This window comes from Equus quagga, chromosome 7 (assembly GCF_021613505.1).
Source record: "Equus quagga isolate Etosha38 chromosome 7, UCLA_HA_Equagga_1.0, whole genome shotgun sequence".
Lineage (NCBI taxonomy): Eukaryota > Metazoa > Chordata > Mammalia > Perissodactyla > Equidae > Equus > Equus quagga.
This window is the reverse complement of record NC_060273.1, coordinates 131226828-131242930: the sequence shown is the minus strand read 5'-3', so window position 1 is coordinate 131242930 and position 16103 is coordinate 131226828. Positions and strand designations below refer to the sequence as shown.

Below are 16103 nucleotides of genomic sequence, written 5' to 3'. Positions count from 1 at the left end.
CCGAAGGCCTTTGGGTTCTCCACTTTTTTTTTTTTTTTGGAGGAAGATTAGCCCTGAGCTAACTGCTGCCAATCCTCCTCTTTTTGCTGAGGAAGACTGGCCCTCAGCTAACATCCGTGCCCATCTTCCTCTACTTTATACGTGCGAAGCCTACCACAGCATGGCTTGTCAAGCAGTGCCATGTCCGCACCCAGGATCCGAACCGGCGAACCTCAGGCCGTCGAAGTGGAACGTGCAAACCTAACTGCTGCGCCACCAGGCCAGCCCCTCCACTCTTAGTTCTAGGGCGATCTCATAAAAGATCCCAGAAGCTAGGTTCACTGCAGCTACACCAGCAATTCTCACCTTGAACATCCCTTTCTCCAGGATGCCTTTCTATGACCTCTAAGCTCAAGTAATGATGCTCCTCTAGGTTCCCATAACTTCTGTGCTCATATTTCAAGGCATTTGTCCTATTTAAATGAAATTATGTGTTAATGCGTCTGTTTCCATTAAACTATAAGCTCCCTGAAAACAGGATCTGTATCACATTTTATTTATTTATTTATTTATTTTGAGGAAGATTAGCCCTGAGCTAACCTCTGCCACCAATCCTCCTCTTTTTGCTGAGGAAGACTGGCCCTGAGCTAACATCCATGTCCATCTTCTTCTACTTTATATGTGGGACACCTGCCACAGCATGGCTTGACAAGCGGTGTGTAGGTCCACACCTGGGATCCAAACCGGCAAACCCCAGGCTGCCGAAGCAGAATGTGCAAACTTCACTGCTGCGCCACCGGGCTGGCCCCAGTACTTCACCAGTGCCTGACAATGCTGGGGAAAAAACTTTGAAGTCCCTGCTCTTAAGCAAGATCCTTAAATTCTCCAAGTCTCAGTTTGTGCATTTGTAAAACAAGTACCTCCAGCTTACTGAGTTGTTGTGAGGATTAAAAGAGATAAGATGTGAAGAGGATCTGGCATACTGTCCAGCACATCCTGAGTGCTCAATAACTGCTTGTTACTGGACAGGCTGAGGAAGGCCCAGGGGATCTGGAAGGCGTAGGACCCTTTGGGCTCAATCCCATGACCAAACAAAACCTGGGAATAGAAACAGCACAGACCTGGAATGCTCCGTGTGCTAAGCGATCCTCCCTGGCCATGGAAGAAGGAGAAGCAAGGCCCCGAAATGCCATCTGTCTGTGCTCTAATCAACTAACAGTTAGCAACAATGGATTCTGTTCATATTATGCTCTGACAATATCCCACACACCTTGCACACTCATCAACATGCAGGCTCAGCATGTTTTTACCTACATGTCAGATTTAAAGTACACTTTTATCAGTTACTGCTGGGTAATACAAGGTGTTAAATTGTACCTTAGTAGCCTTAGCGGTCATGAGTCCCCATAGGTCTTACACATACCACTAGGGGGTAATTCAGACATACAAAGAACACAGTTTTAAGAAAATCCACTGAGTTAAAAATCTATTTTCCACAAGGTAGGAGTGACTTATTGAACAAGGATAATAATGAACAGGCACTAGGTCACTTCTGGAAACCGTCCGTGTCCACTTCATAACAGTGTCTGTGTTCCAGTCGGCTAAAGCATGAGAGCAAACAGCCGTCACACTTACCTGTGACTCCAGCTCTGCATCCTGAATTAAATCTCACTGGATCCAAATCTAGCTCAGCCGCTAGGCTCTGACAGATGCATGCAGGAAGAGCTGTAGCTAGCTTCTTAGGGTCTTGGCTGACACAGCCTACAGGGATCCCAGCAACCCCACCACCCAAACCCCTTCTCTGATGAAAGGCAGCTGATGGGGTGCCCCCTTCCCCAGAGGAGAATGAGTAAGAGTCGGAGCTACAGGTGAGGGATCTGTAGGTCTCTGTGTCCTTGCTTTCTAATGGGCAGAACGGCACGGGTGCTTCACCCTAAGGCCACCGATGCGTCCCCTGAAGCTCTTATAACACATTATTCCTCAGAAATCAGTCTATGCTGATTCCCCAGTATCATGCTTAGGGAAGAAGTGGTGTGTGTGGGGTGTGTGTGGGTGTGTGTTTTGGGTAGACGGATGATTCAGCCAGCCACTATTCTGGAAATGTAGTTAATGAGCTAACTGAAATGATCAATTAACTTTATTTCATAGGTTATCCGAAGAAATAAGGTACAGTATGAATTGTCATTAATTGCAGTAACAAAGGTTTCTCTATACTCTATGTACTAATATACATCAAGAAAAAATATAAAACATAACCTGCCTTTGAATATTAAAGAGGTGTCCAAGAATTTGTATTCCTGCTAGGGCTCCATTTTATTTGAAAGTATCAATCCATTTGTCGCATGTCTTCAGAAAAACCATTTGTTGGTATTGACTAATGGGAATCTGTTCATGGATGATCAAATGGCTGTTTAATTCCATTTCTAGCTCTAAGAAGCAAGTCTCAACAAATTTTCACCACCCCAAGAGGAAGAAAGAGGAAAGAAGAATTGTTTTTGATCTCAGGGGTGGAAAAAGGCAAAGAAATAAAAGAAAACTACGTTTTCTTTTAAGTTAACTGTAACACAAAAACACATTTTGGCTAAAAAAAAAAAAATTCTCAAATGAAATATTTCCCTTGGAATTCAGAAAGCAAGACAGAAAGTAGTAACAAAGTATAAAAACTGCCTTGAAAGAGCTGATCCTGGGGAAATAAAGATGCAACTGAAATCCACCTTCACCTGACCCACCTTGTCCCAATCCCCGCCCTCGAGCCCCTCCTCCTTCACTCCCCAGACCCTCCATGCAGCCAGAGGCAAGGGAAGGGCAGCAGGCCTTTCACACTATTCCGTCTTCAGGATTTCCAACTCTTGGATATTTGTATTTTAAAAGGGCCCACATCTCCAACCATGTCTTCCTGAGTAGAACTGGGCTCACAAGAGGTTTCAGACACGTTGAGAGTGTGATTATTTGATTGAATGAGGCTTGCTGTTTGTCCAGATCAATAATTCCCATCAGTTCCTATACTCCTACCTCAACCTTCCCATATCTTGATATTCGTAATCATAGTGGTGGGAGGAATTTTTTTTAGAAAGTGTGTAGGGTCGGGGGCGGGGGGGACCATAGGGAAAAGTCAATACTAAATTCAAAGGAGCGAATTTATAAGTGTGGAAATTCAGACAGTAAGGCATCCAGATGGGAAGCGTGTTTGCATGAGAGATCTGTCAGTGCTCCTTGAGTCACTGTCCAAAATGGCAGTCTACTTTTCATCTGCATAAATCCAGTCCTCTGCATTCACAAAAATGAACTGTCATTGCCATTCTTATGATTTTCATACTGCAACTGTATCACAGAAAGGCATTTTTTCCTGTGGAAGTGGGTAATTTTTGCTGTACAAGAATGATGCTTTGTATAAATGCATGAAGGCAGCTGGATGATACTTGGTGCTATTTTGAGTTGGGTCAACCTGTTTCCAGTGGAAGGAATGTGAGCCTCCCTTGTGCCACTGTTGTAAATGTGGAAAGCAGTGTACAGGGAATCAGGTTCTAGTCCTGGTACTGGCATTTACTGGCCTTAGGCTAATCAGGTCACTTAACCCTCTGCAATCCTGTTTTCATGTGCATAAATAGAGATAATACTTGACCTTCTTACCTCATGGGGTTGTTGTGAAAGAATATATATAAAACTGCTTTATAAACCACGCAGGTTTACAATCTAGATTCTCCAAGTTGGAAGGGTCTTTTGAGACCATTTAGCAATACTACTTATTTTATACATAAGAAAACTGAGGTTCAGAAAGGTTAAACAACTTGACCCAGCTCAGTGTTCTCAAGCCAGGATGCACATTAGAGTCACCTGGAGAGCTTTTAAAAACACTGCCACCTAGTCTCCAAGCCAGGTCCTACGGGGCTGCGGTCCACTAGGCATCTGTAATTTTTAAAAGCTCCGCAAGTGATTCTAATGTGTAAGCAAGATTGAAAACCATTGCCCAGATCGCATAACTCAAGAGTGGAACCAGGAACTAGCTTGGTCCCCTGTCTCCCACCCGGAGATCACTCGGCCACATCAGGATGAAGCCTAACAGCTGGGAGACTGCAGCAGTGAGTGGAATCAGTGACGACGGTGGGAGGGAGCATCAGGATGCCCTTGGCAAGGCTGCACAGCAGCCCAGCTGCTTGGGTAGGAAGGATGAGTCATCTCTGTGTGCAGCGGTTCTGTCATCCTGTCTGACATAGGACAAGCCCTAGTTTTCTGGCATTACTTGCCTGACGACCAACCACTCCTGGCCCCATTGTCCTACCACCACTCTCAGAACTAGTCAGTAGAAATGTTTACATTTACCAATGCAGCAAAAAGCTCCTTTCATCAAGAAGTGACTGTGAATTCAGGAGTTACCCCAAAACAAGAGGACGCAGAGGTTTCTGTGGTAAATTTTAAAAGAGGCTTTTAAATATTGTAATGGAACTTACTGGGGTAGTGTTTCTCAGCTTTGGGTATTTACTAGAAGTACATGAGTGCCCTATAGCAATTTTCAAAACTGTTAAAATTCTGTTTTTAAGATAATTGAAAAAAAATCTAAGATTGATCAGATAATCTGTATGAATAGCTTATATCCAAGAATAGCCCTAATTTTAGTGCCAAAGTTTGCATTTGGCTTCACTATCACATGGGTGTTACACAATATGACTCTAACTGGCACGGCTAACGAGAAAAGACCAGCAGAAACGTGATACGTGATACGCAGATGAGGCACAAGCACAGAGTGAGGGCCAAATGATGTCACAGCCAGCTATTCAAAGGTAAATGCGGTAGTTCCAATAGAGAAACGAGTGGGCGAATTGAGTCAACCCTGGGCACGCTGTAGCAGAGGCATGTGGAGCTCAGGATAGCCTTAAGTACAGCAGTCAATACCATATTCATGATGTGAGCACAGATTCAGTTTCAGCAAAATGATATAATCTATCCTAAGTTTAAGACACTTTGTAATAAAAAGGGATTTCCATGGGTAAAATGTTAGTTACTAACATGCAAATACGATTTATGAATCCATGGAAAGGACTGAGCAGGGTGAATTGAAAGCAGATGGCCTAGGGACTCCAGGGGTGGGAAATCAAAAAAAAAAAAAAAAACAACTTAAGGGGGGAAAAAAAGGACAGAGAGATATAAAACAGAGAAAATCCAAAATGTGTTGATGTAAGTGAAAGAAAGGAAACACAGTTCTGGAAGTACCTGCCACAAAGGTCTAGGAGACCAGAATGCAGAATTTAGGGACGCAGACCTAGGAGGGAGGGTGGGCAGAGCTGAGCTGGGCAAACAAGGCGTGAGGAAACTGTGCCTCCTCTGCTCGGTGCTCTGAGGCTTACTGTAATGGGCGGTGGCAGCTGAAGGCCTCTGCAATTCTGTGAAACAGTAATGGTGGACATCTGATGATTCACCTTTCCTGGGAGAGTCATGTAAGTCTGTTCCCTGAAGTGGTGCCACAGACACCTGGGGGTGACTGGTCACTGGTCTGTGAGCAAGGGTGTCAGTCATTACGGTCTTCAAATGGATGGTTAAACTGGGCTTTTAACTCAGAAGACAGAACTGAGGGGGAGACTGCTAAGTCTGGGAAGTCTGAATGAAAGGAAGTATTTCTTTTGGGGGGGCTAGCAACTCATAGATAAGACCACACTCAAACATAAAAGTGCACCGTAACTTCTGTGGGTCTTAGGCCCCTCGCTCATTCCTTTTGTCTTAAGGGGAAGATTTTGCTTTATTTCGTCAAATACCAATAACACTTTAACTAAATTATCAATATACCAGCGGTCCCAAATTTCCTAAGGCGGAGTCACAAAGACCTGAAATCGCTTAGAGGGAGGACAGGGGCAGACAGGGGCATTCAGATTCCTGAGACTAGGGGAGGACAAGGAAGCAGAGGCTCAGTCAGCTGTGCCCCCCTGCCCCTGGGAAAGTCTGGCAAACAGGAGTTGTGGGAGAAGCTTGTAGCATGTTGCAGAAGGGACACAGGAGGACAAAAACTTACTCGAAGAACTTTCAGATTTCTTAAAGAACAAAAAGAAAACCGTTTTATCATCCAAAAGCATGTACCTTTCCATTTGAATATGAAGTTAAAGGTAAACTTAAGAATGACCCACCTTACTCCAAGCATAATTCCAGGTCACATAACTTTCACCTCCTAGAACATCCTTGAGCCAGGTGACTGGACTTTGATAAATCTGACCATTTTCTACCTTAATTTTACCACTCAACAGAACACTGGCTTTGTGGGTAGTCTCCTGAAGTAAAAAATAAAACAAAAATTAAGATTAAAAAACAGCCGAAATGTGTAAACTTCTGCTTCTGACCATGATGAATTAACAGGGACCAGACATATCCTACCACCCAACACAACCGAAAAACAGACAAAATATACAAAACAATGGTTTGGAAGCCACCAAACATCAGGCAACAAAGTACAGTGATCCCTGAGAAGTAAGAATTTGTAGGGTGAACCCTACAATTGTCCCAGCTCATGGCCTCGAGAGAGCTCCCAGGTCATGATGCAGGGCGTGGGAATCCAGACAAAGCCTGTGGACTCCCTGAGTTGAAGAGACAGAGCACAGTCCAGGGAAGCAAGACAGCTAGAGTTTGCAGGACAGGGTAGCAAAGAAGAGAGAAATACACAGAGGGAGAACTCCGCAGATCTTCAGAGGGTCCTCTGTAAGCACACAGCTGAGTAGTGACTGGCCATGTGTGTGAGGAAATTACCCAAAGCTGGGAAAAGAACCCCTGAAAGGAGTAGGGGGAATGGCACCTGGCATTCGCAAAGGGCAGAAATAGTGCCTGTTCCCAAAGCAAGAGTAGAAGAAGCTCAGAACTGACGAGGCACTGGTAGGGTACGCAGAAGAGTCTGGCCTCAGGAGTGGGCAATAACTAGCTCCAGACTGAACCCTGCTCCAATTCTGCATAACAAATCTTAAAAGCAAGACCCAAAAAGGATCAAATTGTTTCCAAGTAACTTAACAGCATCCTAGAATAAATCTCCAAAATATTTATAAGAATACAAAAATATCCAGCATCAAACAAGGTGAATTTCACAATGTGTGAGATCCAATAGAAAATTAACAGCTCTGGAAAGAAGCAAGAATATAACCTAGCCAGAGGAGATAAAGCAATCAATTGAAAACGACAGAACCGACAAAGATGTCAGAATTAGCAGATGAGGACATTAAATAGTCATTATAATCATAATCCACACGTTCAAAAGTTATGTGGAAACATGGGAGATGTTAAAAAAAGACTCTAATCAAACTTCTAGAAATGAAAATTACAATATGTGAGATGAAAAACACATTGGTAACGATAGATTAGACATTGCAAACAAAAAGAATAGTGAATTCAAAGACAGCAATAGGAACTGCAGAAAATGAAACAGAAAAGAGGATAAAAATACTAACAGATCATCAGTGAGTTGTGGAATGACTTCAAGCAATCTAATACGTGTGTAATTGGAGTTCAAAAAGGAAGGAAGGGAAGAAAAAAATATTGAAAGAAATAACGGCTGAAATGTTTCCAAATTTGAGATTTAAATCTGAGACCCAGTGATTCAAGAAGTTCAAAAAACCCGAGGAACAAGAAACATGAAAGAAAAAAATTATACCAATTCCCATCATAATCAAAATTGCTTAAAATCAGAAATAAAGAGATAATCTTAAAAGAAGATTCTTTTAGGAGGCTAAACTCCTGAGGCCAGGCTCTTCTGAGTACCCAGCCAACGCCCCATCAGTTCTGAGGTTTTCCTTGCTGAGGTCAGTCCTCTGTTGGGAACAGGCACTATTTCAGCCCTTTGAAAATGCCAGGTGCCATTGCCTCTAATGCTTTCACGGGGTTCTTTTCCCAGCCAGAAACGGAAAAAAAGACCCATTACTTACAGAGGAACAAAGTTAAGAACAATAGGATATTTCTTGTTGGAAACAACAGAAGAAAAAAGACAGTGAAGCAGCATCTTTAAAGTATTCAAAGAAAGAAACCTTCCAACCTAGAATTCTATACCTAGCAAAAAATATCTTTCAAAAATGAGGGTGAGGGGCTGGCCCGGTGGCGTAGTTGTTAAGTTTGCGTGCTCTGCTTCAGTGGCCCAGGCTTCGCAGGTTCAGATGCTGGACACGGACCTATACACCACTCATCAAGCCATGCTGCAGCAGCATCCCACATACGAAAAATAGAGGAAGGCTGGCACAGTTGTTAGCTCAGGGTGAATCTTCCTCAAGCAAAAAGAGGAAGACTGGCATAAGATGTTAGCTCAGGTCCAATCTTCCTCATCAAAAACACACACACACACAAATGAACATGAAATAAACTTTTTCAAACATGCAAAAGTCAACAGGATTCATTATCAGCAGACCTCCAATACAAAAATGTTAAAGGCAGTCCTCCAGGCAGAAGAAAAATGATAGCGAACGAAAATCAGGATCTACAGCAAAGGAAAGAAAAGCAAAGAAACAGTAACTACGTGGAATAGATATTTTTCCTTATTAAAATCTCTTTGAAAGACAATTGACTGCTAATACAAAACGAACGCTGTAGTGTGGAGTTTATAACATTATGTAAAAGTAAAATATATGATAACACAAAGGTCAAGAGTGGAGAAATGGAAGTATACTATTTTAAGGTTCTTGCAGTATACATGAAGTGGTATAATATCACTAAAAGGCAGACTGTGAGAAGTTAAAAAATATGTACTATAAATGCTAAAGTCACAACTAAAATAAAGAGTTACAACTGATAAACCAACAATTGAAATACAGCAGAAAAGCTGAAAAAGGGAACAAAGGAAGATGAGAGAAATAGAAAGCAAATACCACATGAGAGATTCAACCCTAACTAAATCAAAACTCACACTGAATCTAAACATTCGAGAATTAACTTCTGGCCTGATAGAGTAAGGATCCAATCTCAGGTGAAAACTATTAAAACAATTTTTAAAGTGTCTGGAAACGGTCATGAGGGCATGCAGCAAACGAAGAAACATCTATTCAACAAAATCTATGAACATTAGGTAAAAATGGGTTGGAATCTGTGGTATTTGAAGCAAGAATGCTTCCTTCCTCCCTCCCAGCTCAGTGAGGTGGAGATTCCTCCACTTTGGACTTGCTGCAGCCAGGAACCCAGGGCTCTCTCCCCCTGGAGATCCCAGTCAGAAGACTCCCTTTTTGGGAGGGAAAGACATCAGCATTTCTCACCCTCCCCTGAGCCATCTGTCAATAAGGCTAAGCCGTGGGCGAGGACAGCCAAGAGGTGAGGCTCCCTTCCTCTGCCTAGCCGGCACTCCTGAGATGGGCTCTGCCTGTGGCGTGGTGCCAATGAGACCACTGGGACCCCAGTAATTCTTACCCTGGCGTGTAGGCTGGTCGTTTCATGTCAGGAGAGGCAAGCTGAAAAGCCATGAGGTTACTGTGCCTCCCTACACTGAATGCTCAGCTGCTAAAACAGGGGTGTCATTCAGAGAGACGTTGCCATGTCCCCACCCTCAGATTGAGAGCCAGGGTGCCGAGATTTTTGCCTGGGAAAAGCAGCAAGGCTTAAAACAGATAGCTCCTAATATCCTCCCAATGGAAATGACTTCTTCATTTGCAACGGAACATGGAGAAGTTCAAGTTCAAGGGCACTCTCAAAAACAGTGGAGGTTGTAGTGAAAAGCAACTGAAAACAAACTGGCAATTCATTGGAGATACAGGCTAAACTGCAGGCTGGCTAGTTTTCAGGAGAGAAATGGCAAGAGAGAGCAGGGAAGAGCCTTCCCAGGGTCAGAATAAATCTCAAACACCAGCCTTGGGAACTCTCCCTTCAAAGGAGCACACATTTGATTGGATTAGTCTGTAGAGCAATTTATGCCCCAGGTCATTGTTGAAAACAACAGAAAAATCAACCAGCAATAAGTGGAGCTTAACAGCTGGGTATGGCCAGGGAAAGAGGCAAAGAGCCCCGCCAAGGCTTCAGTCCACGTGGTGCAATGTCAGAAGTTTAACACTACTGTGGGGAAAACAGCCTTCACTGAAACCATCTAGCCAGTAACTAAACCAACGGCCATATAACAGTAACAAGCTGAAGAGAAAGTGGGGATCAGTACACAGAGTTGCTACAATATATTATCTATACTAAAATATCTGAAAGGGGCTGGCCCTGTGGCACAGTGGTTAAGTTCACACGTTCTGCTTCGGCAGCCCAGAGTTGGCCGGTTTGGATTCCGGGTGCAGACATGGCACCACTTGGCAAGCCATGCTGTGGCAGATGTCCCACACATAAAAGTAGAGGAAGATGGGCACGGATGTTAGCTCAGGGCCAGTCTTCCTCAGCAAAAAGAGGAGGATTGGCGGCAGACGTTAGCTCAGGGCTAATCTTCCTCAAAAAATAAATTAAAAAAATAAAATAAAATATCTAAAATATCCAGTTACAACAAAAAATTATGATACATGCAAACAAACAGGAAAGTATGACACATACACCAAAACAAACAAAAAGCAAAAGAACCTGCCTGTGAGAATGACCAGATGTTGGATTTAACAAAGACTTCAAAATAGCCATTAAAATTATGTTCAAAGAACTAAAGGAAACCATAATTAAAGAAGTTAAGGAAGGGGGCCAGCTCTGTGGCTGAGTGGTTAAGTTCGCATGCTCCACTGCGGCAGCCCAGGGTTTCACCAGTTCAGATCCTGGGCGTGGACATGGCACTGCTCATCAGGCCACGTTGAGGTGGCGTCCCACATGCCACAACTAGAAGGACCTGCAACTAGGATATGCAACTATGTACTGGGGGGGATTTGGAGAGATAAAGCAGGGGAAAAAAAAAAAAGCTTGGCAGCAGTTGTTAGCTCAGATGCCAATCTTTAAAAAAAAAAAAAGAAGTAAAGGAAGGTATCATGACAATCTCACATCAAATACAGAATATCAATAAACAGACAGAATTTATAAAAAAAGAACCAAATAGAAGTTACGGAGTTGAAAAGTACAAAAACTGAAATGAAAAACTTACTAGATGGGCTCTACAGATTTGAAATGTCAGAAGAATTAGTAAACTTGAAGAGAGATCAAAGAGATTATGCAAGCTGAGGAACAGAGAGAAAAAAGAATGAAGAAAAATGAAGAAGGCTCAGAGAAACATGGAACACCATCAAGCACACCAACATAGACATAATGGGAGTACTGGAAGGACGGGAGAGGGAAAGGAGCAGAAAAAATACTTGAAGAAATGATGGCTAAAAGCTTTCCAAATGTATTGAAAAACATTAATCTACACATTCAGGAGGCTCAGTGACTTCCAAGTAGGATAAACTCAAGGACATCCACAAACAGATACATGGTAAAAATGCTGAAAGTCAAAGACAATGAGAAAATATTGAAAGAAGCAAGAGAAAAACGACTCATCACTTACAAGGGAGCCCCAAGAAGATTAACAGCTGGCTTCTTATCAGAAACAATGGAGGCCAGAAGCAGTGAAATAACATACTCAAAGTGTACAAAGGAAAAACTGTCAACCAAGATTCCTATATTCAGCAAAGTTCTCTTTCAAAAATGAAGGTGACATAAAGACATTTCCAGATAAACAAAAACAGAGAATTTGATGCTAGCAGATCTGCCTTACAAGAAATACTAAAGGAAGTTCTTCAGGTTGAAAGCAAGTGACCCCAAATGGTATATGAATCCACACGGAATAACAAAGAGCATCAGTAAAGGTAATTATGTATTACAAAAGATATATAAATGAATATTTCTTCTCCTTTCTTAACTGATTTTAAAAACAAGTGTATAAACTTATATACATACACTGTATATATTTGCAAATAGCACAACAGAGGTGGGTGGGAGCAAAGTTTTATTAGGCTAAGGAAATGACTCCAGATGGCAACTCAAATCCACAGGAACAAATGAAGAGAACAAGAAAGAATAAATAAGGTTAATATAACAAAAGCTATAATATATACCTGTTCTCCTTTCTTCTCCTTAGTTTATTTAAAAATCACAAAATTTTATGAAATAATAATTATAACAATTAATTGTTGGGTGTATAACATTTATACATATAATATGTGTAATGATAATATCACATAAAGGGGAGAAGGCTATGCAGGAGCTATGTTTCTTTATCTCACTAAAATTAAGTTAGTATAAATATGAAGCTGATTCTAATAAGTGAAGATATATGTTAAGTCCTTGAGCAACTCCTACGGAAATAACTAAAAAAATATGGTGACAGAAGTCATTAAAGAAACTAAAATGCTACATTGTAAAATATTCACTTAACGCAAAAGAAAGCGATAAGGGAAGTAGGAACAAAAAAAGACAAGACATATTGAAAACAAAAAGTAAAATAGGAGACATAAATCCAACAATATTAACGTCAAATGTGAATAGATTAAACAGCTTAATCAAAAGGTAGAAATGGTCACACTGGGTTAAAAAAACAGGATCCAATTATATGCTGCATACAGGAAACAGAGTAAATTCAAAGAGACAAGTAAGTTTAAAATACAGTCATGCATTGCTAATGACAGGGATACATTCTGAGAAGTGCGTTGTTAGGCGATTTTGTCATTGTGTGAACATCATAGACTGTACTTACGCAAACCTAGATAATACAGCTTACTACACACCTAGGCTATATGGTACTAATCTTATGGGACCACAGTCGTATGTGTGGTCCATCATTGACTGAAACGTCGTCATGTGGCGCATGACTGTAAAAGGATGGAGAAAGATGTAGCATGCAAACAGCAACCACAAGAAAACAGGAGCAGCTATAATAATATCAGACAAAATAGGCTTTAAAACAAAAAAGTGTCACTAAAGATAAGGGACATTTTATAATAAGAGGGTTAATGCTTCAGGAACATATAATAATTATAAACACACAGCACTTAATAAATGAGCACCAAAATGCATGAAGCAAAAATTAACAGAAATGAAAGGTGAAAGAGACAATTCAACAATAACAGAGACTTCAATACTCCACTTTCAATACTGAATAGACCAAACAGGCAGAAGATCAATGAGAAAAGAGAACACTTGAGCAACACTATAAATCAACTAGACCTGACAGGTATCTATAGAAAACTATTCCTAACGACAGGAGAACATAGTCTTCTTAAGTGCATGTGGAACATTCTGCAGGATACGACATCCACTAGTGAAACCACAAAATAAATCTCAAAAAACTTAAAAAGACTGAAATAATACAAAATTTGTTCTCTAATTGCAATAGAATAAAATTTAAAATTAACAATAGAAAAAAATGTGAAGCTCAAACAATTGTCTCCTAAATCACCAATGGGTTAAAGAAGTAAGCAAAAGGCAAACTGGAAAGTACTTTGAGACAAATGAAAATGAAGACACAACATACCAAAACTTACGGGATAGAGCAAAAGCAGTGGGTTAGAGGGAAATTTATAGCTGTAAATGCCTATATTAAAAAAGAAGAAAGATCTCAAATCAATAACTAAAGACACTGGAAAAAGAGAACAAACTAAACCCGAAGCAAGCAGACAGAAGGAAATAATAAATATTAGAGTGGCAATAAAATAGGCAAGAGAAAATCAACAAAATCAAAAGTTGGTTCTTTGAAAAGATTAACAAAATTGACCAAGAAAAACAAGTGAAAAGACTCAAATTACTAAGATCAGAAATGAAAATAGGGACATTACTACTGACTGTACAGAAATAAAAAGGACTATAAGAGAAACTATGAATAACTGTATGTCAAAAAAATTACATAAATTAGATGAAATGGATACATTCCTAGAAAGATAAAAACTACCAAAACTGATTCAAGAAGAAATAGACAATCTGAAAAAATACATAATAAGCAGATGAAATAATACTCAAAAACCATCCCCAAAGGAAAAGCCCAGGTAAAGACGGCTTCACTGCTGATTGCTACCAAACATCTGAAGAAGACAATACAAACTCATAAACCCTTCCAAAAAACAGAAGAGGAGGAAATACTTTTGAACTCATTCTGTGAGACCAGTATTATCCTAATACCAAAACTAGACAAAGAGAACAGCGGAAAACTACAGATCAATGTCTTTAACAGATATGGGTGCAAAAATAATAAAATACTAGAAAACTGAATCCAGCAACATATAAAAAGAATTATAAACCATGACCAAGTGGGATTTATCCACTTTTACAGGAATGCAAGGTTGGTTTAACATCTAAAAATCAATTAATATTATACATCATACCAACAGAAAAAAAAAAAACCACATGATCATCTCAATAAATACAAACAGAGCATTTGACAAAATCCAATATCCTTTCATGAGAAAAACACTCAAGAAACTTGGAATAGAAGAGAACTTCCTCAGCTTGATAAAAGGCATCTATGAAAAAACTTATACCTAACATCATACTTAATGGTGAAAGACTGAATTTTTTATCCCTAAGAAAAGCAGTCTTATTCTAGGGAAAAAAAACAGAAGTTTTACCTCACCATTTTATTTCAACATTTTACTAGAGGTTTTAGCCAGTTCAGTGAGCAAAAAATAAATAAATTTTAAAAAAAAGCATTCATGGGGCCGGTCCTGTGGCCGAGTGGTTAAGTTCGCGTGCTCCACTTCAGCAGCCCAGGGTTTCCCTGGTTCGGATCCTGGGCATGAACATGGCACCACTCATTAGACCATGCTGAGGCGGCATCCTACACAGCACAATTAGAGGGACCTGCAACTAAAATATACAACTATGTACTGGGGGGATTTGCAGAGAAAAAAGCTGAAAAAAAAAAAGCATTCATAATGGAAAGAAAGAAGTAAAACTGTCTTCACTCATAGACAACGTAATCATCTATATAGAAAATCCAATGGAATCTCCAAAAATTTACTAGAACTAATAAATAAGTTGAGCAAAGCTGTGGGATAAGATTGCAATATACAAAAAATCAATTGTATTTCTACCTATTAGCAATAAACAAAAATTGACATTAAAAAACTATCAAATACTATCAAAAATATGAAATTCTTAGGGAAAAATATGATAAAAGATTTGAAAGACCTGTATACTGACTCCTACATTGCTAAGAAAAAATCAAAGATGACCTAAATAAATGGAGAGTTAGACCATGTTCATGGATTGGACAACTCAATATTGCTAAGATGTTATTTGTCACAAAATTAATCTATTAACTCAACAGAATAACAGCAGACACCTTTTTAGAAAGAAACTGACAAACTCACTCTAAAATTCGTATGGTATTGCATATGACCTAGAACAGCCAAAATACTTTTGAAAAAGGAGAACCAACGCAACCCAATTTTAAGACTTACCATTTGTCTGCAATAATCAAAACAGTACTGATGGAAAGATAGACCAATAGATCAATGAAAAAGAACAGAGAGTCCATAAATAGGAACATATATGGACAAGTGCTTTTTCTAGGAAGGTGCAAAGGCAATTCAACAGAGGGTACTTTTTTCAACACGTGCTGCTAGCACAATTGGATATCCAAATTCAAAAATATGAATGGGGCTCCTACTTTGTACCATATACAAAATTAATTAAAAACTGGATCATGGACTTAAAGGTAACCCTAAAACTAGAAAAATTCTAGAAGCAACAGGAGGAAGTATTTGTGACCTTGATTTGGACCAAGAATGTTTAGATATGACACTAAAAACAGAAGAGCAAATGGATAAACTGGACTACAACAACATTTAAAACTTCTGTTCTTCATAAGCCAATGTTGAGAGAATTAAAAGACAAGCTACAGAGTAGGAGAAAATATTTGCGAAGTATATGTTTTATAAAGGACTTATATCCAAAATATATATTTTTTAAAACTCTCAAAACTCAATAAGAAAACAAGCAACCAATAAAAAAAGAGCAAAAGATTTGAACATACACTTCATCAAAGAATAAATATGGATGGTAAATGAAAAGATGCTCAACGTGATTAATCATGAAATGCAAATTCAAATCACAACGATAACTATTATACACATGCACATATTACATACATATATACACCTATACTACATGTTAGCATGGCTAAAATTAAAGGACTGATCATACTAAGTGTTGGCTAAGTAAGAATGTGGAGGAACTAGGACTCTCATACACAGCTGGTGGAAATGCAAAACGTTACAAACAACTTTGGCAATTTCTTAAAAAGTTAA

General features: G+C 39.8%; 1 protein-coding gene across 1 annotated transcript in view; it reads right to left on the bottom strand.

Moving 5' to 3' along the window:
- The window catches only part of ANKRD31 (ankyrin repeat domain 31), a 129985-nt gene that overhangs the window by 16165 nt on the left and 97717 nt on the right, over window positions 1-16103 (bottom strand). Inside the window, exon 23 of the mRNA XM_046668181.1 lies at window positions 6093-6233. Coding sequence (XP_046524137.1) covers window positions 6093-6233 — 141 coding nt within the window. The remainder of the gene's footprint in view (window positions 1-6092; window positions 6234-16103) is intronic.